Source organism: Dendropsophus ebraccatus, chromosome 11 (assembly GCF_027789765.1).
Source record: "Dendropsophus ebraccatus isolate aDenEbr1 chromosome 11, aDenEbr1.pat, whole genome shotgun sequence".
In the NCBI taxonomy this organism is placed as follows: Eukaryota; Metazoa; Chordata; class Amphibia; order Anura; family Hylidae; genus Dendropsophus; species Dendropsophus ebraccatus.
Window position 1 is genome coordinate 61,446,435 of NC_091464.1, and position 27,938 is coordinate 61,474,372.

The window sequence follows — 27,938 nt, forward strand, 5'->3', positions numbered from 1 at the left end:
TATCTATCTATCTCATATGTGTTTTTTAATCTGTCATGATTAGGGATGGTCCGAACAGAGTTTGGTTCGGGTTCGTACGAACCCGAACCGTCGGTAATGATTCCCGCTGTCTGCCCGCTCCGTGGAGCGGGCGGATCCAGCGGGAGGACCGCCTGGAAAACTGGGATACAGCCATAGCCATAGGCTGTATCCCAGTTTTCCAGGCGTTACTCCAGCTGTATCCGCCCGCTCCACGGAGCGGGCAGACAGCGGGAATCTGCTGCCGAGCGTTCGGTTTCATACGAACCCGAACCTCGGCAGGTTCGGACCATCCCTAGTCATGATAGTCCCATTCAGTGGGACTATTTATATCTAAAACCGAAGCCTACAACATATGAAATTACGCATTTAAATTTTGATGCTATTTTTTTGCCGCAGAGTCTGTTTTTTAACAGTTTTGTTACTTCTGAATCAATCTTTGGTTTTATAATTATAATTGAATTGTAACAAAATTTGTACCCTTCTCTTATGTCAGAAGATTTGGAGCTGTGTATCAGGAATATAGAGCTTGTGCTACAATAAAGATATAATATTCAGCATAGAATGCTATACTTCTTTAGAATAAAAAAAATTACATTCAAGGGTGGACCTTCCCTTTTAAAGGAGAAGTCCGGCGAAAATTTTTATTTAAGTATTGTATTGCCCCCCAAAAGTTATGCGAATCTCCAATATACACTTATTACGGGAAATGCTTTAAGGGTATAAACCCACACACCGTATATGCAGCGTATTTACTGCTGCGATATGCAGCAAACTCGCAGCAAAATCGCAGCAAAATCGCAGCAGATTAGATCTAAATAACTGAACACAGCATCAAATCTGTACCAACAAATCTGCTGCGTATTTGTTGCATATCTGCTGCATATACGGCGTGTGGGTTTATACCCTTAAAGTGATTTTTTCCCTGCATTTACTACTGCATCAAGGCTTCACTTCCTGGATAACCTGGTGATGTCACTTCCTGTATAAAATGGTGATGTCACGACTCGACACCAGGAGCTGTGCGGGCTGTGGCTGCTGGAGAGGATGATGGCAGAGGGACACTGAGGGACACAGGGCACTGGAGGGACACTGTGCATCCCTCTGCCACCATCCTCTCCAGCAGCCACAGCCCGCACAGCTCTGGGAGTCGGGTCGTTACATTACCATTTTATACAGGAAGTGACATCACCATGTTATCCAGGAAGTGAAGCCTTGATGCAGTAGTAAGTGCAGGGAAAAAAACACTTTATGTCCATTTCCCGTAATAAGTGTAAATTGGGGATTTGTATAACTTTTTTGGGGCAATACAATACTTTAATAAAAATTTTCGCCGGATATCTCCTTTAAGGCCGGTTTTCACATGGTGGTAATATGGCTGCATTCTTACAACTGTATTATGGCCACAAGTCCCGTCTGGTTGCAGATCATCAGAGACGCTCACATTAGTCTATCACATGATGCTGCTTTTTTTCAGCAGTTAAATGACGACTTCAGCTTTCCAGATGTTGCAGAGCTGAGTTTGTTGATGTGATGATGCAAGCATGACATATTCAACTCTGCTGCATCTGCGTTCATACATGCAGTATAAGTAGCACATATACAACAGGGCTGCTCTCCTGCTACCTCTTCAGTGGAAAAAAAAACGATTCTTGCAAAGTGATGGCGATGGCTCATTTCACACTTAATTACGTTTTATTTGTCGCTGCTTCCTGTGCTAACTGACCAGTTATTTTCCCATCACTTTCAGGCTGATGTTTCACGAACCAAAGGAAATGGGGTTAATCGCTATTGCAACTCGGCAGACTCAAGGCAAAGGTCAGGGGATGTCTTTCAATTTAAGAAAACACACTCAGAAAAGTTACTGCTTCAACCTGGAACCAGTTGTTGTTTCTGTCCTGTCTCTTTAATGTCATTGTGTTCTCTCTGACTGCAAGTTATCATTTTTTTTTTTAGTTTTTACCTTTTTACTGTATTAACTCTTTCTGGTAGAGAATACATTTGGAATAATTTTGGCCTAATTAAAATTGTTTTGTTTTTTGTATAAGATTTAGACAGGTTACGCTATCTATAGGATTCAGACCGGTTACAGCATCTATAGGATTCAGACAGGTTACAGCATCTATAGCATTCAGACAGGGACTGATTACAGCATCTATAGGATTCAGACAGGGACAGGTTACGGCATCTATAGGATTCAGACAGGGACTGATTACAGCATCTATAGCATTCAGACAGGGACAGGTTATAGCATCTATAGGATTCAGACAGGGACAGGTTACAGCATCTATAGGATTCAGACAGGGACAGGTTACGGCATCTATAGCATTTAGACAGGGACAGTTTACAGCATCTATAGGATTCAGACAGGGACTGATTACAGCATCTATAGGATTCAGGCAGGGACAGGTTACAGCATCTATAGGATTCAGACAGGGACAGGTTACAGCATCTATAGGATTCAGACAAGGACAGGTTACAGCATCTATAGCATTCAGACAGGGACTGATTACAGCATCTATAGGATTCAGACAGGGACAGGTTACAGCATCTATAGGATTCAGACAAGGACAGGTTACAGCATCTATAGGATTCAGACAGGGACAGGTTACAGCATCTATAGGATTCAGACAGGGACAGGTTACAGCATCTATAGGATTCAGGCAGGGACAGGTTACAGCATCTATAGGATTCAGACAGGGAAAGGTTACAGCATCTATATGATTCAGGCAGGGACAGGTTACAGCATCTATAGGATTCAGACAGGGACTGATTACAGCATCTATAGGATTCAGACAGGGACAGGTTACAGCATCTATAGGATTCAGACAGGGACTGATTACAGCATCTATAGGATTCAGACAGGGACAGGTTACAGCATCTATAGGATTCATACAGGGACAGGTTACAGCATCTATAGCATTCAGACAGGGACTGATTACAGCATCTATAGCATTCAGACAGGGACAGGTTACAGCATCTTTGGGATTCAGACAGGGACAGGTTACAGCATCTATAGGATTCAGACAACGACAGGTTACGGCATCTATAGGATTCAGACAGGGACAGGTTACGGCATCTATAGGATTCAGACAGGGACAGGTTACAGCATCTATAGGATTCAGACAGGGACAGGTTACAGCATCTATAGGATTCAGGCAGGGACAGGTTATAGCATCTATAGGATTCAGACAGGGACAGGTTACAGCATCTATAGGATTCAGACAGGGACTGATTACAGCATCTATAGGATTCAGACAGGGACAGGTTACAGCATCTATAGGATTCAGACAGGGACAGGTTACAGCATCTTTGGGATTCAGACAGGTTACAGCATCTATAGCATTTAAGGCCATATTACATAATATAAGGGGAAATGAATGCCGATGTGTCAGGTCAACGCTCGCTTGCCCCTTGTTCTCTGCTCGCTGTCTGTGCTATTGCACACACAGACAGTGAGTGGGGAACAGCGGGAGGGGCCACTCAGATGATCCTTAGAATAGGGCTGCCCATTGAAGTTCCTTCACTGATTGTAATAGTGATTGTGATCATGCATGTCGGCTGATCATGGTCTTTTAACATGCGCCATTACACCAAACGATAATCGTCCAGAACAGTCAAGTACGACCTATCATCGTTTAGTGTAATAGTGGCCTTTAGACAGGTTACAGCATCTGTAAGATTCAGACATAGTACACCATCTATAAGATTCAGACAGGTTGCTGCATCTATAAGAGTCAGGCATATACCTCTAAACAAACAGAGACTCCAGATCAGAACACAATTACCGTCCCTTAGACCACACCCTCAAGCTGTACAGACCCCACTAAGGGCCCTATGTGATAATCTGCCAAATCCAACAAATTCGGGCAAATAAGCCAACGATCAGCCAAGAAACTAATCATTAGCTGATCCTTGTCTTTTAACGTGTATTAAAATCATTGGCTGCCGGCTATGTGTAATAGCGATGCACAGCCGATGGCTGAGGAATGTGTAAAGTAAAATAATTAACTTTATACTTACCTCTGTACGCTCCACTGTGTCCTTTTAGCTTCTCCCCACTCACTAATGCTGCCACTGGCACGTCTGAATCCATCTGTGCAGTGACAGGTGGCTGAGCCAATCACTGGCCGTCTCCCTGTCCCATCTCGGCCAGTGACATCTCCAGTGGCGGCTGTGGTGATCGGAAAGAAGCTAGAAGGATACCGGGCAGCGGGAAGAAGTAAAGTATGTAATTTATTATTTACTACGTATATGCAACAACGGCTGCACAGACACACTGACAATATATATATATATATATGTGTGTGTATATATTTATTTATCGCTTGCTGCACAATCATTGAGACTTCTAACAGGCTCGGCAAGCAAGTGCCCATCTAGCAGATCGGCGCTCGCTTGCATTAAATGGTAGCCCGTGTAATATGGCCCTAACTAATACATGCCCCAGACCAGGTCCTATAAACAAATACGGACCCCACACCTGTAAACAAAGACCCCAGACCTTGTTAATAAATACAAATGCCAGATCACACCTCTATAAAAAACAAAAACAGACAGACCGCCTAATAAATATAGACCACAAAAGAAATACAGAGCCCAAAACAAACCCCCTTAACAAATACATATCCCAGATCTCGCCCCCTTACAGATACAGACCTTACATCCCCCTAAACAAATACAGAATCTAGATCATTCCGCTAAACTAAAACAGACCCCCAGACCACCTTCCTACACAAATCTAGTCTTAGGTTACAAACCCACTTGCCGGATCTGCAGCGAGTCCCCTTGCTGCGTTTTTGCAGGGAGACTCGCTGCAGATCCCGGCCCTATACTTTCAATAGCAGAGAAACTCGCAGCAGGGATGTACATCCCTGCTGCGATTTTGTCTGCAGCCCGCCCCATTAACCCCCCGGCCGCCGGACATTATACATTACCCGGTCCCCGTTCCTGCTTGCTTCGGGGCTCCCGGTGTCTTCACGGCCCGCCCGGCCAATCAGTGCGCTGCGGCGGGGCAGCGCACTGATTGGCCGGGCGGAACGTGCCGGGAGCCGCTGAAGCAAGCAGGAGCCGGGATCAGGTAATGTATATCCTGCCCGCCCCCCTGCAGCCCCGAGCTGGCGATCGTGCAGCGCGCGGCTGGGGGCTGCGGGCGATCATGCGGCGATCGTGCGGCCGGGGGCTGCGGGGCTAGGGGCGATCGTGCTGCCGGGGGCTGCGGGGCTGGGGGCGATCGTGCGGCCGGGGGCTGCGGGGCTGGGGGCGATCGTGCGGCTGGGGGCGATCGGGGCTGCAGGGGGGCGGGCAGGATATACATTACCTGATCCCGGCTCCTGCTTGCTTCAGCGGCTCCCGGCACGTTCCGCCCGGCTAATCAGTGCGCTGCCCCGCCGCAGCGCACTGATTGGCCGGGCGGGCCGTGAAGACACCGGGAGCCCCGAAGCAAGCAGGAACGGGGATCGGGTAATGTATAATGTCCGGCGGCCGGGGGGTTAATGGGGCGGGCTGCAGACAAAATCGCAGCAGGGATGTACATCCCTGCTGCGAGTTTCTCTGCTATTGAAAGTATAGGGCCGGGATCTGCAGCGAGTCTCCCTGCAAAAATGCAGCAAGGAGACTCGCTGCAGATCCGGCAAGTGGGTTTGTAACCTTAAAGGGAACCTGTCACCCCCCTGTGTCGGGGTAACAGGCTCCCGACCCCCCGCTAGAGCCCCCTATACTTACCTGATCGCGCCGGGTCCTGGTTCTTGATACGGTCAAGTGACGGAAGTTTCAGCGCCCGAAGCGCTCCATTCATTCTCTATGAGCGTCGGACTCATCTCATCTTCGGGTGCTGAAATCTCCGTCACCGGACCGTATCAAGAACCGGGACCCGGCGCGATCAGGTAAGTATAGGGGGATCTAGCAGGGGGTCAGGAGCCTGTCACCCCGGCACACGGGGGGGGGGGGACAGGTTCTCTTTAAGGTACTATTACACGGGCCCAATAATACCTCTAAACTAGCGCCGATCTGCTAGATCGGCGCTCGTTTACTGGGCCTATTACACAGGCCGATAATCGTTTAACAAGGGCTGCAGGGACATTGTTACCGATGTCCTTGCAGCCTTTGTTTAAACTGTATACATACCTCTCCAGGTTGCAGGGCTCCTCTTTCTCTGTGCTTCTCCCCGATTCCCGCGCACTCCAGCTTCACAGCGGCTTGTCTCAGCTGTCAGGCCGCTCAGCCAATCACTGGCCACCGCGGTCTGTGATTGGCCGAGCGGCCTGTCAGCTGAGACGAGCCGCTGTGAAGCTGGAGCGCGTGGGACCCAGTGGTCGGCGCCCGACGATTATAGGTCAGAACCTATATCAACGATCAGCTGATGACCACGCCTAGCCCTGTCCTTAGAGGAGAAGGTCACTCATGGAGGAGAGTTTTGGCCTTTTTTAAAACATTACATAGATTCAGAGGCATCCCTTGAAGTTTGTGGCCAAAATCTGTAATAGCGCCCCCAACCTACCATGTAAAATAGTGGTAATAAAGGAGCCTTTGGGCCAACTCAGACACCAGGACTCTAAGTGAAACTCTTACATTCCTGTACAGATATAATATTACAGTGCAATTCTAGTAACTGACCAGCCGCACCTAGCCCTATTTACTAGAATGGAGTCTCCATGCATATTGACTGGCTGGACACCGCTGTGCAGGGAAGGACTGGAAAAGGCAGTCTCTTTATTTTCAGGATCAGCAGCAATCCCTGAGGTCAGGCCCCCATGATTCTAATGAGATGGTGTATGCTATACATATGGAATGTAATTTTAGCATAAAACTGTGGTTTATTGCTTTAGTATTGATACAGATTATGCTGCAGGTTAACACCGACATGACTTTTGGTTCAATGTTTCTGTGCAGGTCGGGGTGGAAACGTCTGGCTTAGCCCCAAAGGATGCGCCTTAATGACATTACTGGTCTCCATTCCTCTGTCGTCTCCGCTGGGGCAGAGGATCGCCTTTGTCCAGCACCTGATGTCTATGGCTGTTGTGGAGGCTGTGAGGACACTCCCTGGATATGAGGTATCCTATACCCAATATGCCATTGCTCTTTACATCTGTAGGCCTGTGGCCTGGCTATAATTATATCAACCATCATTTTAGAACTTATAATTACTATCCTATAGACATGTTTCTCTGCGTAAACTTAGAAAAATCCAATCTATTTGGTACAGCCTGGTTGCTAGGAAGATTTATGGTTGTCATATAGCATGTCCATAGCAACCAGATTGTTTCAGATAACTCATGGTTACAACCTCTGTGCTAAAGAAGTTAAAGGAGATCTCCAGAGAGAATCATAACTTTCCAGGAGGCAGGGGGGAACATTATAAACAAGCTCTACTTACTTATCTCTGTGCCTCCGCAGAGCCACATCACAGGCTCCAGGACTCCCCACCTGACCTCATATTCTCACGAGTTGCGATGACTCGGGGAGGAAAATACCCGACCTGGCTGATGGAGTGCCCACTCAGCCAATCAGTGACTGCAGCGGTGTCCTGCCCCAGTCACTTACTGGCTGAGCAGGCATGACCTCCCTTCAGAAGCAGATCCAGGAGCCTGGCAGTAGTCCTGGAGAAGTAAGGCAACGATACAGAGGCATGGGGAGAGGTAAGTAGAGCTTGTTCTCATGTATCCTGCCTCTGACTCCTGGAAAATTATGATTTTTTTTGCCCCTGATTTCTCCTTTAAAGCATTCATTTCAAAAGATATAAGACGCCTGCCATGTTTTCTTAGATTAACTTTTCAGACGGGAAACAAGGGGATGTTAGTACTGTTATTGCAACCCTGAGAATTTTCTTCAATGGTGCACAACTGCTTCACATTCCCTCCATTTCAGAGGACAGAACCAGAGCTGGGCTGTTTGCCTGTAGTACAGGACTTCCTTTACCTTAGTTGTTTGGTCAATCACAGGACAGCACAGCATCTGCTCTATACTGCCACAACATAGCGCTGGAGAAAATACACTAAGCTGAACAGCCTGACACTGTTCTAGGGATGAATTACACAGTACAATACTATAGATGGCATGTGGGGGAGAAGTGGTTAATGATGCACTAGGTTTACAAGTTGGTATGGGATCAGATAGGACAGAAACAGCAGAGCGCACAGCAATGAGATGAGAGGGAAGGCTTGACTTACTGCTCAGGGACAGTGTGGATCCTCTGCAGGAAGCACGAACAAGCACAGGCTCACAAACTGCATGTACACAGTGAAGGTTCTCTCCCCTTCTTCTGCACATAGTACTTGCTAAGCCATGCTAAACGTTTATGTGTTACATCCTGCTTTGTCTGTTACTAGAGACAGACTGAGCTCAACAACAGGCAGGGAATATCAGAGTGCAGGTAAAATTGCTAGTGACCAAAATTTAGGGCTGTTTTTCTGGGATGAGTAAGCATTTTTGGTAAATTGTGTGGTTTCTAAGTATGGTAGGAACACATTGCTATCATGCTGTCACATGAAGGGAAGTTGTTTAAAATGACAGCACCTATTAAAGCTGGGCACTAGAGATGAGCGTTCACAGTATTAGCAAAGCACTTCGTTATGCTCGGCCATCAGCTTGTCAACCGGCTGCCTTTAAATTCCACTCGGGAAGCCTGCAAAAGCTGGATGCAGTCCTGGAAAACCCCTCCAGGCACCTGGAGAGGAGTTCAAAGGTAGCTGGTTGACAAGGCAATATCCAAGAGTAACAAACCGCTTTTCTAATACTGTAGATTTGCTCATCTCTATTGGGCACATACATCAAACCTAATTTTTTTTTTGTGGAATCTGCATAATGTGTATGGTGGCATGTGGTGGAGCTAGGGTAGACTTCCGCATGTTTGTCTTCAGCTACTTGATACTTGTTTTCTATGTGAGATAAGAGGTGTCTGGCAGCGGTTCTCTTCACTTTTCCCTTTCAGATAACTTGCACACTAAAATGTATTTGTCAGTCTTTTAAAATATTCTGATAGGGGAATTGATAGTAAATGGGCGGTACTATTCAGAACCCTTTTCTGTTATTTAAAGCAGAGAAAATTGATATAGAACATATTTTTGAACTAGGGGACCTGCCCTTAGCCTACCTATTGATTTTATTGAGCGTCATGTAATGCTTTATTTCACCTGTGGCGGCGCTGCAGGGAAACTGAACACTTATTATCAGATTCTTCTGCAGATCAGAACTGATCACTGATGTTCTTTTTAAAAAATGGATTCTTAAAAGATGACAATTCCTTTAAACTTGCCAGATACTGGCATCTTCCTGCCCCCGAGTACAGGCCCTACCCGCCCACAGGGTGGGCCGCATAGTCTGGTTAGCGGCCGGAAACAAACTGCGGTTTCAGGGAACCCCCGTGGAGGCTCCACTATGGAATAATCACTCTCTCCCGCATTTGTTATCCCTCCCTGAACAGAACTATTGGGCTCAGATAGGGGTCCTATATGTGAGTGACATGTATGTAGACCATGCCATACGAACCTTTGACTCCCTAAGAGAATCCTTTGGTATCCCGCGTACCTCCTTTTTTAGATATCTCCAATTGCGGCATGCCCTGAACGCGCAGTTCCCCAACCCAGCGACCTCATTGTCCTCGCACCCCTTGATAGGGGTAATCAGATCCCAAGGTCCAGGAGGCCTAGTCTCCACTCTTTACTCTCACCTGATCACTGCGGTGGTGGCGTCCAGCCCTCTTCCGGCGCTAGATAGATGGAAAACATATATCCCTACTCTTGATGACGAGGACTGTGAGGCCCTACTGGAGTCTCACAGACACGTATCCCCAGCAGCTAATAATAAGCTAATCCAACTGTATTTTATCCACCAAGCATACTTAACACCCCAACGGCTATTCCGTATGGGGCGCATTCCAGCTCCTATATGTCCCAGGTGCCAAACTGGTCCTGCAGACTTTTGGCACATGGTGTGGATATGCCCATCTATTGCATCTTTCTGGGGTTCGGTAATCCAGCTGCTGTCCTCGGTCCTGTCAGTACCGGTCCCATTGTCACCATCAGTGTGCCTGTTCGGCTTGTTGGAGGAGGAGGTCTGGACGCCCCACCAGCGCACCTTTTTAAGGGAGACGTTATTTCTTGCTCGTAAGTCCATCGCCATCAGATGGATGGATCCCCGTCCCCCTAATCTTACCATGTGGAAAAAACAGGTCAACACCGTAATGATGTATGATAAAATTGTATATTTACACCGTAAATGCCCTAAAAAATTCGCTAAAGTATGGGGCGCGTGGAAAGACTCACACCTGACAGCATCCCCCCCGGATAGGACTTAACGTGGTTAAGTGTGTCACTGAATCACCTCAGTTATTTATGTTTGCAACGAGTTATTTCTGAATGTAAGTCACCTGTATGCAGTACCTCTTGTTATGCTTACCACTCTTTTGAATATGATGGAATTGCTCATGATTCCCCTTTCTTGATGATACCTGTGCTAATTTTCTTTTGTACTGCTTTTCTATACATTTTTAATAAAACTGAGTTTAAAAAAAAAAAAAAACTTGCCAGATACGCAATATTTATTTTTATGTCCTCTTGCTAACAGGGAGCACACTACTGCCGTTCTATAATACCTGACGATACTTCATGAAGAGAAGGTTAACCGTGTTTATTGAAAGAGCCAGTCGGCTTTGACACCTCGTAGCTCATCTGCTGCTGTTGCTGTGTCCTAATAGCTGCTAACTGTAAACCTTTTTTTTTTGTAGCCCAGCATATGTTTCCCATATTCCCTAAAACCAATGACTTCCGCACATTTACACTATGTCTTTTTATATACTTCACGTCTCTCCTTCCAGCTGCCATCCTTAGCCGGATCAGATCTTCATGCCTTTCGTCCATTTATCAGCCGAGGACTTAAGGTAGACAGAAAGCTGAAGTGTTGGGCCAGTCATGGCTGATTTCTCCAGCATCACTACCTTCTCAATCCATTTACCTTTACGCAGCGGTTCTGTAATCCGGCGCGTCAGTCGCTGCCTCCTGCTGTTGTTCCCAAACCTCAAACATTTTTCCCTTTAAATCTTTCTAAGCCTTATGGGGCACATATCAACGTCTCGCCCCGTAGGGAGCTCTCTATGAAACGTTAGCAGCCCGGCCGCTAAATGTAAGCAGATGGACGTGCTTTGAAGAATGCCACAGTCGTATAGTCTCACAAAAAGAGTAGAGAAAGCTCCGTTGTGTTTCACCTTTCCAATATAAGCAAGGGCAGAAGTAAGCCGGGACTTTACAACCGGCGCTGGGTCTTGGTGATTGAAGTATTAGCTGGGAAGCTATAGTTCCTTGTTTTGTGTAGGGTGCAATAGAAACGGCAGATGTACTGAAAAAAGAAAGAAAAAGTTCATATACAGACATAGCTAAACTGGACATTTGCTATAATTCTTTTCTATGTTAAAGGGTTCAAGTTGTCAGGGGGCATCCAGGGTCCTGCCAGTCAGTGGGAGTTCTATGGGCAGGGTATATTTAGATCAGTGCTTCTCAATTCCGGTCCTCAGGCCTCACCAACAGGTCATGTTTTGAGGATTTCCTCAGTCTTTTACATGTGATATAATTATACTCAGTGCATCAGGTATTATCACAGCTGCTCTTTGTATGGGATATCCTCAAAACATGACCTGTTGGTGAGGCCTGAGGACTGGAATTGAGAAGCACTGATTTAGATATATGTCTAGGGCAAAAAACGAAACATTTCCCTGAGGTAAAAGAAAGCAAAGCTACAGCTCCTTTATGCTCTTTTAATTTCCTATTTTCTATTAAAATTATTACTATTATTTTCAGAATATTTTGTGCAGTGTTTGGCTACTAAAGTTAGTACAAGTAGATTATAATAAGAAGACTAGAATGCCCTTAAAGAGAAAAAAGATCAAGCATTCAACATTCAATATTAGCATTCAACATGTCCAATCCTGTTCGGGGAAGAATAGGCACTTCCTCATATACATAGGATAGTTGGCCTGTACTGTTGACATTGTTAAGTTTGGTTGACTTTGCTCTTATTTGTATGGGCAAACCTTGGTGTCCCCTCCATACCCTTGCCTGGGTGCTTATACTTTCTTAGCTGCCTCTGCGCCAGATTTTCATTACTAAGGGCACAGGCTTTTGGAGGACCAGTCTTTAGAAGAACACAGTTATGACAAACAGGTAGTGATTAAATCTTTATTAAGTAAAATACAACGCATTTCAGTGCCTGAATCATATTGGAACGTGTTGCTATTATTTCCATAATAAAACTGTGTTGTATGATGTCTATCCATCCATGGAGGCTTGACGTCCAAAGACAAGCGCCCACTACAGCACGCAGTGGTGGAATGGTTGCAGCTTTGTATAATGCTGTTCCTCGGGGGTGGGACCATACAGGGGCAGGACCCCCACCTCCCATCTGCATGGTCTTCTGTGATATGTACGATGCATCCTCATATGCGATCAATATGTACGACTTTGTCACGGAATAGCAGAGCTGTTGTTGTAGTTGACTGCTGTGATGTGTTGGGGGCATTTATCTGTACATCAGAACATAAAGTTTTTTTTGTTTTTTTTTTTCAATTTTTTTCTTCCTTGTGCCTTACAGGATCTTGAATTGAAGGTGAAGTGGCCAAATGATATTTATTATAGTAATCTGATGAAGCTCGGGGGAGTTCTGGTCAACTCAACACTCATGGGAAATATGTTTCATATACTGATCGGTACGACACTACCTTTTTTCATTTTTTCACCTTATTCAGACTTATATACAGTCCTCTATAAGCGTTAAATTAGGAGGCTTAAAGGGAATATCCAGAATAAGAAAATGGTGGCTGCTTTCTTCAAAAAAACAATGCCACCCATGTCCCCAGGTTGTGTGTAGGATAACAATTCGACCCCATTCACATCTGCTAAGCTGCAATACCACAGACAAACTGAGGACAGGGATGCTGGTGTTTCTGGAAGAAAGCGGCAATTTTTTTCTAAACCTGGCCAACCCCTTTAAAACATACATTGTTCATGGTATTGATATAATTTATATGCCTATTAGAAGACCAGAGTTCTCAGTCTGCTCTGGCAGTGTTGGCATGTGGGCATTCATTGCAGGGTCCCAGGGGGAGTTTTTGCTCATAGACTGGAGTGGAGTCTGTTTGGGACCTTTATATCTTGGTCAGAGTAATGAGCAGTTATGAAGAGCGCCCTCTATCTGGAGGACCTGTCTTGTTTTGTATTACACAGATTACCTAGTAATTTCAGTAAGCAGCATGTAATGCTTTGTTACGCCTGTGGTGGCGCTGCAAGGAAATGAAACATTACTGCCAGGTTTCTACACAGATTTCAGCTGATTGTTTATACGGGCACCCGTCAAAGAAAGTAAACAAACCCTTTAAAGAGGTATTCCCAGCTAAGTTTTTTATGCCCTATACATATGATAACAAGTTGATCGCTATGAACGAATGGAGTGCAGGCTGTGGACCGGTGAGATTGTTCACTAGTTTAATCCCCAGCGATCAGTTTGTTATGGATTGGGCATAACAAGCAGAGAGGAGAATACCTCTTTAAGTGAATTATAACAGAAGTCTTCCAAAAATATCAGATATGGCCACCTATGACTTCCAGCGGTTATTGTTGTGATATAGTCTGTTGCTATGTAGTGTTATTCTTTGTAATTCAATATGTAATTTTTTTTCTTACCTTGCTAGGTTGTGGGTTCAATGTCAGTAACAGTGACCCGACCATCTGTATCAATGATCTCATCTATGAGCACAACAAGAGATATAAAACAAATATTGATCCGCTAAGGGTGGATACGTTGATAGCCCGGTCAGTGACCGCTCTGGAGAAGCTCATTCATATATTTCAGAAGGAAGGACCTGATGGTATTCTGCCCACCTATTATAAGTATTGGGTACACAGGTGAGCGTGACGAACATTGTTCAGGGCCTCATTGTTCATGCTAAGCTAAAGTTCACGAGCTGGAGACTTGCGTGAAGAAATATCTAGATATCTTATCGCAAGACTTTGCCTATTCTTTGGTCTGGGATTAGGCACTGCTTATTCTGAATTAACATCGGTCATGAAGATAAGGGCATTGTCCATGATTGATAGGTAAACAAGGCCCGCTCCTTTATTATAGGCAAGTCCCCAGATGGGTTGTCCATTATAAACTTATATTAACCATAAACAAGTGATGGGCATTGGACTTGAAAAAAATGGTTCATACTAAATTGGTGCTGTTTTTTGGTTTGGTTATTAAAGTACCCACAATCTGACCCCCCAAACCAATTGTACCTTCAGATAGCTGCTTTTAATCCAAGATCTGTCCTGCGGTCCGTTCGGCAGGTGATGCAGTTATTGTCCTAAAAAATACTTTTAAACTTTAAGCCCAGTGCCAAACTGGTACCCAAGTAGGTGTAGATGTTTTTATCATAATTTAAATCATGGTAAATCTGGCACGGGAGGAAGCTGTGCCTCCTTCCGCCTTGCCACCTCCTGTCCGCCCATCAGGCGAATGGGAGATGCAGCTGCCATATGCCACAGAAAAGGGGTGAATCTGACCATTTTTCTGTGGCGTATGATTATAAATATCCCGTTATGTGTGGTTCCCACCACCATCCACAAGCCTAGATGCTTCACATTCTATATTTACATGTATAAAACTTGTCTGCATCTTATTTCTGCTCAAAAATCACTTCATCTCATCGGTAGACAGTGTCAACCAGGCAGGGCTGCATCATAATTGGACCCTATCACCAGCCAGTAGATGGGGACAAACTTCTCTGAAGCCCCACCCAGTTGAAACTGTTAAATGATGAAATGAAGCGAGAGTAAAGGGGGAGACTGTATCACTTTAAATGGTTTTCTTTTCCCACCATCCATATTAATAGGGTGCAGGCTCAGTAGGGGGTCTTACCACTGGGACTTGGTACATATTATAACTTAGAGATCAATTTATGACCTTTTTTCTTAATGGGGTAGGCAAGACTTTTGGTGAAGATTCCAAAGTATTTCAGGTAAAGATTGCTGGAGTATCATGGATAATCACTAGAGATGAGCGAACTTGCTGAAGGTTGGAGTTCACAAGAAATAAATGCATGTTTTCCAAGCAGGCTCCAGGCAGCGGGATTCAAATGCAGATCATTCAGGTTAGTGTGAACCCGAACTTTTGGCAAATTTGCTCATCTCTAATGATGACACATGTGCACTCTTAGGTAATTCTTATGGGGAAGAAGATAGAAAGCAAGAAAGAGAATCAGGGAGGATACTGCAGGCATCACTCCTTAGGATTGTAGGATTATGTGACGATTCGGAGAGCCAGTCACATGCATCATATGTCCTAGGGGGAGTTACACTGGGAGGGTTACTAGTAGAGAAGGTTCTGGGTGTACTCATAGATAATAGACTATAGAATGTCAGTCAGCGGCTTCTAAGGCAAACAGGATATTTTTATGCATTAAAACAGGTATGGACTCTCGGGACATGGAGTATGTTGTCCAGTTTTGCAATCCGATTCATAGAAAGGATGCCCTACAGCTGGAGAGGGTACAAAGACGGACAACTAAACTAATAAGGGGAATGGAGCATCTTAGTCATGAGGAGAGATTGGAGGAGTTACATTTGTTTAGTCTGGAGAAGAGATGTTTAAGGGGAGATATGATTAATTTACGATTCAGGGAAGAAAAGGAGCGCTGCACCTCACACCTATGGCTGATACCAGTGCCCCTAGGCTAAATAAAAAACACATCAGAATTTTGTGTATGAATTGATCAAGCCATACTGCCCCATGTACCATCGTGCAGGTATCTGATACACATGGGTCCCTACACTAAGTCCACACCGTGCCAGTCAGTGGCCACCAACCCCGCAGGCGTGCACAGTCAGGGAACGGGGGCCATGGGACGGCTCTGCGACCCCCATGCCACAGGACCAGACCCAAAAAACACCACACCAGAACCCGGCCAGCACCGCCGGCGGAGAAGGTCGCCCCCAAACAGCACAAGTCTGGATGAGGTATTGCGCTCACCATAGCTGCTGCAGACAGAATGGGAAAAGACAGGAGGGATTAAAACCATGTGCACTCAGGTGTCTCCTGCTAATTGCGGTCATGTGGGTCTCACCAGGAGGAGTGCAAAACACGGAGAAAAGAGAGAAACAAAATGCGATTCAGGGAAGAAAAGGAGCGCTGCACCTCACACCTATGGCTGATACCAGTGCCCCTAGGCTAAATAAAAAAACACATCAGAATTTTGTGTATGAATTGATCAAGCCATACTGCCCCATGGACCATCGTGCAGGTATCTGATACACATGGGTCCCTACACTAAGTCCACACCGTGCCAGTCAGTGGCCACCAACCCCGCAGGCGTGCACAGTCAGGGAACGGGGGCCATGGGACGGCCCTGCGACCCCCATGCCACAGGACCAGACCCAAAAAACACCACACCAGAACCCGGCCAGCACCGCCGGCGGAGAAGGTCGCCCCCAAACAGCACGAGTCTGGATGAGGTATTGCGCTCACCATAGCTGCTGCAGACAGAATGGGAAAAGACAGGAGGGATTAAAACCATGTGCACTCAGGTGTCTCCTGCTAATTGCGGTCATGTGGGTCTCACCAGGAGGAGTGCAAAACACGGAGAAAAGAGAGAAACAAACTGCGATTCAGGGAAGAAAAGGAGCGCTGCACCTCACACCTATGGCTGATACCAGTGCCCCTAGGCTAAATAAAAAACACATCAGAATTTTGTGTATGAATTGATCAAGCCATACTGCCCCATGTACCATCGTGCAGGTATCTGATACACATGGGTCCCTACACTAAGTCCACACCGTGCCAGTCAGTGGCCACCAACCCCGCAGGCGTGCACAGTCAGGGAACGGGGGCCATGGGACGGCCCTGCGACCCCCATGCCACAGGACCAGACCCAAAAAACACCACACCAGAACCCGGCCAGCACCGCCGGCGGAGAAGGTCGCCCCCAAACAGCACAAGTCTGGATGAGGTATTGCGCTCACCATGGCTGCTGCAGACAGAATGGGAAAAGACAGGAGGGATTAAAACCATGTGCACTCAGGTGTCTCCTGCTAATTGCGGTCATGTGGGTCTCACCAGGAGGAGTGAAAAACACGGAGAAAAGAGAGAAACAAAATGAGATTCAGGGAAGAAAAGGAGCGCTGCACCTCACACCTATGGCTGATACCAGTGCCCCTAGGCTAAATAAAAAACACATCAGAATTTTGTGTATGAATTGATCAAGCCATACTGCCCCATGTACCATCGTGCAGGTATCTGATACACATGGGTCCCTACACTAAGTCCACACCGTGCCAGTCAGTGGTCACCAACCCCGCAGGCGTGCACAGTCAGGGAACGGGGGCCATGGGACGGCCCTGCGACCCCCATGCCACAGGACCAGACCCAAAAAACACCACACCAGAACCCGGCCAGCAAGCCATACTGCCCCATGTACCATCGTGCAGGTATCTGATACACATGGGTCCCTACACTAAGTCCACACCGTGCCAGTCAATGGCCCCTACAAAAAATATGGGGAAAAGATGTTCCAGGTAAAGACAAGGGGGCACTGCCTCCGCCTGGGGAAAAAAGGTTCAATCTCCGGAGGCGGCAAGCCTTCTTTACCATGGAACAGTCTACCACAGGATCTGGTCACAGCAGAAACAGTAGGGGGCTTCAAAACAGACTTAGGCCACTTATTAGATCAAAATAACATTAATGCATATGTTTAGAAGCTACCCATCATCCATCCCCCTTCCCTGTATCCATCCCCTCCTTGTAAAACATGGATACAGCCAATGACTATATTCATGACTTCCACATATCCTTAGAGCTTTATCCAAGTTCAGCAGCCACCGCTAATCAAATGCCGAAAGTTCGGGTTCGGATGGACTCGAGCATGCTCCAGGTTCGCTCATCTCTACACAGAACTATTACGGACGATAATTGTCCAGTGTAATATAACACAACGATCAGCCGAAATGAACAATGTCGGCTGATTGTTGCAGTTGTTTCTCTTTCAACATGTTGAAAGACAAACGACTCATATAGCAGCGATCTGCTGCCGCCGCTCCGCGGGATAAGAGCGGCGGCAGCAGACTGCTGCTATATGCTATGTGCTGCCTGGACGATCTAGCGATCACCCGGGCAGCCCCTCCCCCCCACAGCTCGCTGACGCATTGTGTAATAGCAGTGGCAGCGAGCGGGGAACGAGGAGCAAACGAGCGCTGACAGCAACAGTGCAATAGGGGCTTTATGTTCTGTATGAACTGTTAGTGGAAGTTTGTGTTTACCCAAGTATCTTTGGTAAATACACATGGGCACCTTTAGAGCATTTCTATTGGAAAGAAGGTAGGGGGAAAAAGGAGGGGGTTGCTGTAGGCATCAATACTAAGGGCCGTATTATATAATCGGCGCTTATTTACTGAGCCTATTAATCGGCTCCATAATCGTGCAGCAAGGGCTGTACAAACATTGTTAGAGCTATCTGTGCAACCCTTGCTGTATCAAAAATGCTTAGCACCCTTAGAATAATTTTTACGTGGAAAGAAGCAGATGAGAACATGGGTAACCTCACTCAGTCAGGTAGGATTATGTGGTGACCAGGAGACCTATCCATATAATTGACAATACTGACAGATTGAGTTATGATTAGTCAAAATCTGTGTGCAAAGTGAGTATCAGAGGTAAAGTCTAAGGAGGTACAACATTAACAAATATCACCATATAGCTCATTGAATGAACAGCATTGGTCATTCTTAAAGGGGTATTCCGGCAGAATTTTTTTATTTATTTAAGTCAATGAGATCCTAGCCACTGCTTGTCACTGTGTAGAAATCGTACTGTAACCATGCACGCAGGAAGCGCAGACCCTATTCAGTCTGACAAAAGTACGCACCAGCACTCAGCACTATGTTATAGATGATTTTCATTTTTTTGGTAGCAGTTAACTCTTCACTGTATGCAAAAGGACGCTGGTTGACCAGCGTCCAACCAAAACCCCGCAGAGACACCATCACGTGTCTCAACGTCATTGTATTCTAGAACATTGCCCCCTGGGAAATCAAATATGCAAAAGAACACTGCAGAGACACCATCACATGTCTCGACGTCAGTGAACTAGCCAGATCTTCCCTCCGGGAAGGAACAACCAAGCCAAAGGCGTTTTCCAATCAAGGAAAACATGCACTTACTAGTCATTGCTCCCACTAGCCAGAAACCTACTCCACACTGATGAGGGGCAAAAACCCCGAAACAGCTGTCTGTGGATGGATACCTTGCTTAGGTGTTTTCCTTGATTGGAGAATGCCTTTGGCCTGGTTGTTCCTTCCCGGAGGGAAGGTCTGGCTAGTTTACTGACGTCGAGACATGTGATGGTGTCTCTGCAGTGTTCTTTTGCATATTTAACTCTTCACTGTATGACGCCAGTGTTTTTCTTTTTAATTGTTTTTTTTATTTTATCTTTTTATCTTTTCAGCGGGCAGCAGATTCGACTTGGCGGTGAGGACGGCCCCTTAGCTTGGATTGTTGGAGTCGATGACTCCGGGTTTCTCCAAGTTCTCCAGGAAGGAAAAGACGTGGTCACTGTCCATCCTGACGGCAACTCCTTTGACATGATCCGAAACTTGATTATACCAAAGCACTCGTAATCCGGATATAGCAACTCCTAGGATTTCTCTTAAACATAGACATTCCCAGAAGCAGTGGCCGGCTATGGTCATTGTCTGATATAGATAGATCTATATTTTTTAATACCACATGGATGGTTTTAGGTTATTACTCCTCATATTATGATGTATTAAGCCTTTATTAGTTTTATTATATTGCGAAATCTATATGATGCTGGTATGAGAATACAGTATATGCTTACAATATGGCCGGTAGTGGGACTGACTTGCATAGGGACATGTTTACAGGTGCTCAGGGGTTTGGGAGATCTAGTGCACTGATGACTATAGTTAACATAAAAATAAAGGACAATTATTCCATTGGTTTTGCTTGCATGAATGTTTACTGGTGGCTATTACACAAGGTCATGTGGAAAGCAAGCGAGTGCTGACCTGTGCCTCCTCATTCCCCCACCCGCTACCGTCGCTATTATACACACCGACAGTGAGTGAGGAGGAGCGGGTAAGAGCCCAGGGAGCTGTGGGGGGCTGCCCGGGTGATCGTCAAATTGTCCGGGCTATAGGAGACAGCAGCGGTCTCCTGTCGCTGTTTCTATTACGCCGACCGACGGCAGCAGATCGTTAACAGGCTGATCGATGGAGTTTCAGCCTGTTGAAATACAATGATCAGCCGACACCGTGCTTGTTGGCTGATCATTGTCTTTTATTACACAAAGCTATTGTCGACCGTAACAGTCAGTTTCGGTCAAATATGGCCAGTAATTGCTTTGTGTAATAGGGCTTTCAGCGTCTCCAGACTACAGTCAAAGCCTGTGTAGTCGTACTTTCTCCTTTTAGTTCCCTTTTTTTCCCATACATTAGGTGGATACTGGATAGAGAATGGGTGGAGGCATGACTACAGGATGAAACTTAGTCACATGGGTCTGTATGAGAACTATAGACACAAAACAATATGTTTTTTTTATCAAGACTATTGACAATATTGCTTAATAATGTGTTGTTAATGCATTAGAGCACTATGCTTAACAAAGTGTAAACAACATTTAAGTTGCATTAAGCCATAGCACAGGTGCTGATGGTGTCACACTCCATGCAACTAGAAGAGGAAGTATTACAGCTTTTCGAGACCACAGTTAAAGTGACACTGTCAGCCCCTTTGTGCATTCTGACATCTCTACACAGGTGTAAAGGGTAAATTTAGCGTTTTTCATACCTTATTTCATATCATACGTCATGGTGTTTGTTCAAGTAAAAAGTGCCCTTTTATCAACTGCAGATTGTATTAAGTGGGCGTGGCATTAGCCCACTTAGCCCCGCCCACAATGGCACCGTTGGCACACCCATTGGTTGGCCAACGTAAAGGGGGTGGAGTCTAGACCTTTCGGCCAGCGTGTTTCAATGGCCGGTGAGGGGCGGGGTCAACTGTGCCGTTGTGGGTGGGGCTAAGTGGTGCTAATGCCGCGAGGCCCCGCCCACTTAACACAATTTGCAGTTGATAAAACATGACTTTTTACTTGAACTAGCACCGTGACGTATGGTATAAAATAGGGTATGAAAACCGCTAAATTTACCCTTTATACATGTGTAGAGATGTCAGAATGCAAAAAGGAGGTGACAGTGTCACTTTAAGTAATAATATAGGACCAAAGGTCCGTAATTTTGAGTTGGTGGGCAAAAATTTGTTTAAAATATTATTTACAACTTGAGATACTATTGAGCAGAGGCTAAAGGACACACATGCTCAGTCACTCCTTTAAAGAAGAACTCCAGGTAGAGGTTATAAAAAATGAAACTTCTGCAGAAGCATAAAGCATTACTTACCTATCTATTCCAGTTTTGAAACTACCAAAAATCCATTTGTTTAGGGTTTTTTTGTTCTGTATTGTGTTTCTGTCCTTCCTGGTTCAGCAGTTCCCAGAATGCAATGCTTTCCCTCAGCTGATCATCACAGTCCCCCACCCATCACAATCAGTAAAATTAGTGCTCCACCTGCTTCTGGCTGGTTAGAGATAGTGAATCAGTCAGGGGATTGGTGGATCCAGCCAGGCCTCCTGTGACATCACGCCCTGCCCCCTGTCTGCATCATCAGCAAACACACACAATGTGAGACAGAGGCATGGAATATTTGTCTCCTAAGGTGGGATTTTTATCAGCTACCAGTGTGGCAGAACCGCACAGATACAGTAATACATTGTATAGACACATCTATATAACTTGTAATGTACTTTTAATAGAAAACAAGTTTTTCTTATCCGGAGTTCCCCTTTAAACATCCTGTCACTCTTCATGCTCACTTGAGTTCATGCTCAGTCACTCCCCCACAGCCAGGCCTCTGCATAGAGAACCTTGTCTAGTAGGGACCCAATTGTATCACTTCTTAGCTGAGAGACAGACTAGCTATGTACAATGTATCAGTCTTGAGCCCGGGCTGTTTAGCTCACAGAGCATTGTCTAGTAGGTATACAATTCTCAACAGGACTAGCTATGTACAGTTTTGCAGCCACCAAGTGACATTAAGTGACAGCCAACAAGTATCTAGTAAGAATGACCTCTGTTGCCCATAGCAACCAATCACAGCTCAGCTTTCATTTTACCAGGCCTCATGAATATTTGAAAGCTGAGCTGTGATTGGTTGCCATGGGCAACAAAGAACCTATAAAATGTATAAAAACCTTATAGAACCACGATTTAATCGTTATTTATATAGAACTGGGACCTCCCCATAATACACAAGTGCGATACTGCTGCATATTCACTCTCATAGGTATAAGATGAGTTTTTCCTCACCGCACCCGGCAGAGATCCTACTGTCTGGTCTCGGTGCAGCTGCAGGTTCTCGGCCCCCCTCCGCTCACAGGTTCTCGGCCCCCCGCTCAGGATACATTACTTTCAAATTGGTCATTTCATTTTATTTATTTAACGCAAATAACTTTCAGGGAAGAAGAAAAAAAAAACTCCAGAAAGAATATAATATCCTATTGTGTAAGGCCGCTGGAATTATTGCTGCACGTCTACCATTAAAGCGTCCCCGCAGACCCGGTTATGAATAGCAGCAGATTTCATGGGCCCCCGGGGAGATTCTCTATAAACCATGCACATTTCAATCTGCTTAGATATTTACTAATTTCATTGTATATGAAAGATAAAAAAAAAGGTTAATTTGTTTCTGATTTCAGGATATATAAATCAGAGATGGTTTATGAGGTTTATAGAGGCTAAGAATTTATATAAGCGCTGATATGCAATAAATAACGTGTTCTGCTGGCCGGGGCCGTCTATGGCTGGTGGAGGAGTAGGGATACAAAAAAAAATAACCCCTCACATACGGGGTTAATAATCTTACTGCGAAGGGCAAATATAGAATTTGCCATTAGAAATAAGGATTTTTCTTACAGCATCAGAAACAGCTCCTCCATAGGCTGCACCTGGTATTGCAGCTCAACAGTATTGGGTGTCAGTGTTTACTGTCATTTTGGATTCTGTTAATGAATCAGGAACCATGGGATAGCCGGTGCTATTAGAATGGTGTACAGACTAAAGAAAAATTTACTTTTCCTAAATCAATCAAAGGAATGTGAAACACTAATATATCTTATTAGAAAGAAAAAAAGCTTCTTTCTTAATTTCTATTCTTTAAATAATATGAAAGTGTATTCAAATTCATATTTCATATTCATATTTTGAATATTGGGATAATGCTACTATTGCAGTGTATTATACAAACTATCACATGTTCCTTGGTTGGTAGAAAGTTTAAAAGAGCCCCCTTCCCCCCCCCCCCCCTTTTAGGAAAAAATGGGGTTGTTGTTTTTTTGTTTTTTTTTTCAATTTTTAAGCTAAACTTGGCATTGCCATAATTTTCCTGTCCTCAAAAAGTTAACTCATTTATACCGCACAGTGAACACCGGGAAAAAAAAATACAGCCTTACAGTTCTTTCTAATTTTTTTTTTTTTAGTTTTAAATTATGTTATATGTTACTCATAGGGTTTCTCTGGATATAGCTGGTGACCATGGGTCCATTCTTGATAAAGCCTGTGCCCACGAGGCCAATCTGAATATAGCCTGTAGCCATGGGGCATTCTGCATTTAGCCTGTAGCCATGGGGCCATTCTGGATACTGCCTGTACCCATGGAGCTATTCTTGATAAAGCGGTGCCCATGAGGTCACTCTGGATATAGCCGGTAACATGGGGCTGCTCTGGATATAAACTGTACCCATGGGGTCTCTATGGACAGCCTGTATCCACCGGGCAGCTCCAGACATAGAATGTGCCCAGGGGGTTCCATTGGATATAGTCTGTGCCCATGGCGCCTCTCTGGATATAGCTGGTGCCCATGGGGCTTCTCTGGATATAGCCGGTGCCCATGGGGCTTTTCTGGATGTAGTTTGTACCTGAGGGGCTGCTGTGAATAAAGCCTGTGCTCATATAGTTACTTTGGACACATACCCAGTGCCCATGGGGCCACTCTAGAAATGGCCCATGGTATTGGGCCCATTCTACACTGCCCATGGGGAGTCATTGCCATCCTAAGCTCTTCCCTATAGATCTGCCTCTCTAACATATGAAAGCAAGTGTATGTAACTAATATATAATGCAGATTGTTCTGGTCATAAATCCGTCCTCATGGATCTAGCTCACCACTGCTGCTCCACTCATACTACCGTCATATACTTCATCCATGGCTACACTATGACTGCACTGATGTCTATGTGTGACGGGCAGTAACAGATACCGGATCAAAAATTGTAAGAAACTGTATCAAGTGTACAGCCCCCCCAATGCACCAGACCCTCCGCTACCTACAGCTGCATCATGTTAACACTTCATCATGGAAATGAATGAGAACATTAAGGGGAAACTGGAACCACAAGAACACGGAGGAGGAAGAATCTGTATCAGTGACGTAAGTGCCTGCTATCCGGCACTGAATGGCAGGGTGTGGGTCATCTGCGATTATCAACATATAGTAATATACAGAAGTAACATCAAATTAACATTCTGTAACATTGTAACATAATCTGTGTTCACATCCTTCCTAAGATCTCTGTTTGATGTCAGTAAATGGGAGTATTCTGGTCTGGTTGTAAACTTGTACAAATCTAATACTTCTCACAGCTGAGAGTTTGTTACAATTTAATCCAGTCTAAACTTAAGCCCCTATTACACGGAGTGACTGTGAGGAGCAAACGAGCGGCTGAGAGCCGGGGGGGGGGGGGTTGGCTGCCCGGGTGATCGCTTAATTGTCCTGGCAGCCCACAGCATCGCTGCTCCTATTTCATAGAGCGCCAGTAGCAGATCGCTGCTATATGAGTCGTTTGTCTTTCAACTTGTTGAAAGACAAACGACTACAACGATCAGCCGACATCGTTCATGTCGGCTGATCGTTGTGTTCTATTGCACAGGACGATTATCGGCCGTAGCGACCAATAATCGTTCCGTGTGATAGGGCCTTTAGGGTCCATTTACACAGAAAGATTATCTGCCGAAGATTTGAAGCCAAAGCCAGAATGGATTTGAAAAGAGGAAAAATCTCAGGCTTTCCTTTATCACCAGATATCTATTTATTGTCTGTTTCTGGCTTTGGCTTCAAATCTTTGGCAGATAATCTGTCAGATGATCTTTCTGTGTAAACGGACCCTAACTTCTGTGAGCTACATGCAGCAGCAGCACAAATCTCTCCTCTCCTGATATCTGTTACAATGTAATGTAACAGTCCAGTCCTGTTTGTATAGCTGGATACAGCAGCACTAGGTCTATGGAGGTTTATGGTTCTGGTTCCAATATGAATGTTTTTTATTAACTGAAAAGTAGCCATCATAAAGAGACTCTATCTAAGAGCCCGTTCACACTGCGGAAAACAGGCGGAAATTCCGAGTGGAACCCTCCCTACCTCAGTGTCTTAATGTAATGTATAGGGCGCCTCTGCCCTGCTCATTGTCATGTCATAACATTAAGATACTAAGGCAGGCAGGATTCCGAGCAGAGTCCGTGTCGGGGATTCCTTTTGGCTGTTCTGCTGCCTTTTTTCCGCAGTGTGATCAGGCCCTTGGGTTACATAAACTAGTTACAGAAAAACTGAACAAAATGATGTATCACTTACATTGTTCTGTGCAGCTGATTCGGAGATATCATCCTGAATAACATGGACAATAAGATGTCCTCTCCATTATGTGCATGAGCCCAGTAGTCCTCAATATTCATGAGAAGCAGAAAACTCCACCCACCAGCTGCTGATTGGCAGTTATCTATCTATGCTGTATATAGGCAGTCAGCTGTCAATCAGCAGCTGGAGGGTGGTGGGGGAAGGGGTGTGGCAAGAATCCTATTCTCCTGCATATTAGGAGAACGGCTGAACAAAATTATGTTAGTAATACAATGATCTGTTCAGGATCATATATCCCAGGGAGCAATACACCTAGGATTTCACTGTATGGAGCGCTTTAGCCTGCAGCTGACAGAGTTATCTTTGGCTGGTTTCCCTGAGATCAGTGATCTGTTTTCCGTATGCTCCAAGGATAGCTTCAGTCCATCTATCTCTATTCTGAATCATAGCAGGGATTGAAAGCATGATTGAAAGTGGCGGTGGCCGGGGCAACTGATTTTATAGGAAATAGCTATGGTCATGTGTCCCCAGGCATTCTCCAATTCAAGGGTCCCATAAGTTCACATGGTCTGCCTCCATTGTTCTGGGGAAGGGTTCTATGGAGAGATGAGATAAAAGTAAAAATGTAGAAATGTGTTTTGAGATGGCCAAGTCAGAATCTTGACCCCAAAGGGGTTATCCTGCATTAAGAAAAATATGTTAACTTTCTTTCTGAAACTGTAATCAAAGCAGAAATCCAGATAATTCTAAAAGCTTCAATTTTTTCCCTCTCTATACTGTGTATGTTTCCCCAATCTACTCCTAATGAATGTTTCAACTATTTCTGTGTCATCAGTTTAATTAGATTGTGTTTGCCTAGACCTGTGGCCTAAGGTCCTTTTTAGACCATACCTCCCAAGTGTCCCTCTTTTGAAGGGACAGTCCCTACTTTAGACCCATGTTCCTTTCATTTCACACATGCAAACTCATTGATTTCTATGGCCCCATACACGCATCAGATGTTACGGATCCGTTTTGGGGACATGATCCATGCTGCAAAAAAATGATTAAGCCATTGTGCATCTGTGTCACCTATACAATTCAGTGGGTCCTGGCAAATTCGGACAGTTATTGGAGTACATTTGTAATCCTGTCTGTGGTGCTGTAATTACATACAGAGCTACTGATGTGTGAATGGGACCGGAGGATGTAGTCACACGTACAGGATCTGCTGCTGATTTGCAAATATCAGTGTAACTCAATGCATCAGTTTACAGCAGATCCTGTATGTGTAAATGCATCCTTGAATTAAAAAGTATAGAAATGTCTAAAATGTTCCTAGACTGAACCACAACTGTGACTCTGTCCGTCCATAAAGTTGGGAGGTATCTTTTAGACCTACAAATTTGTTGGCCTTGGGGGCCACAAATGAGCGATGATCTTGCTGTTCCTTTACAGTGCCTTTACACAGCATGAGAAATCGAGGAGCCTGGGCTGCACAAACAATCCTTGTATCGTTCATGCAGCCAAGGCAACTGATGGCATATATATCTCTACAAGTATATATCTGTGCTGTCAGTTTCCAGATCACAAGCAGTGTGTACTTACATCCATGCAGCTTGTGATCCAGCATTCAGGTCTCCCTTCTGCTGGCTGAATCTTCAGCCCCCACCTCCTCCAGCTGTCAATCATTCTGGTGTAGGCAGGGCCTAAAAATACAGCCAGAGTGTGGATGAATTGGATGCCAGATCAAAAGCAAGGCGGATGTAAGTATACTTCTGCTTGGGATCTTTAAACTGACAGCACAAATGTATACATATTCTGTATTTACAGTATATCTTATATACATATGCACTGTTGTTATCGGCTGCACATAACCCTGTTTACACAGGACGATGTATGGCGGACAACTATAAAGCTAATTGGTGTCACTTTTACACGGCTCGATTATCAGCCGCAGGAGCATTTCTAGCAACACTCCTGGCTGATAATCGGACAGTGTAAAAGGCCCTTAAAGGTGTACTCAAAATTGTTTTCAAACCAACTCGTTTCAGTAAGTTATGCAGATTTGTAAATTACTTCTATTCAATAATGTCAAGTCTTCCATTACTTATCAGTTGCTGTATGTCCTGCAGGACATGGTGTATTCTTTCCAGTCTGACACAGTGCCTCCTGCTGCCACCCCTGTCTGTGTCAGGAACTGTCCAGAAAAGGAGAGGTTT

The 27,938-nt window shown here is 45.1% G+C and overlaps 1 protein-coding gene across 2 annotated transcripts in view; it reads left to right on the top strand.

The window, feature by feature from the left end:
- HLCS (holocarboxylase synthetase) overlaps positions 1–20,502 on the top strand; it is a 123,853-nt gene extending 103,351 nt beyond the window's left edge. For both annotated transcript variants that reach the window (XM_069944578.1, XM_069944579.1), the window contains exons 8-12: positions 1,769–1,836; positions 6,910–7,070; positions 12,598–12,712; positions 13,694–13,907; positions 19,481–20,502. In XM_069944578.1, the coding sequence (XP_069800679.1) occupies positions 1,769–1,836; positions 6,910–7,070; positions 12,598–12,712; positions 13,694–13,907; positions 19,481–19,652 (730 nt within the window). In that variant the 3' untranslated portion in view covers positions 19,653–20,502. The remainder of the gene's footprint in view (positions 1–1,768; positions 1,837–6,909; positions 7,071–12,597; positions 12,713–13,693; positions 13,908–19,480) is intronic.
- Positions 20,503–27,938: the final 7,436 nt, after the last annotated feature.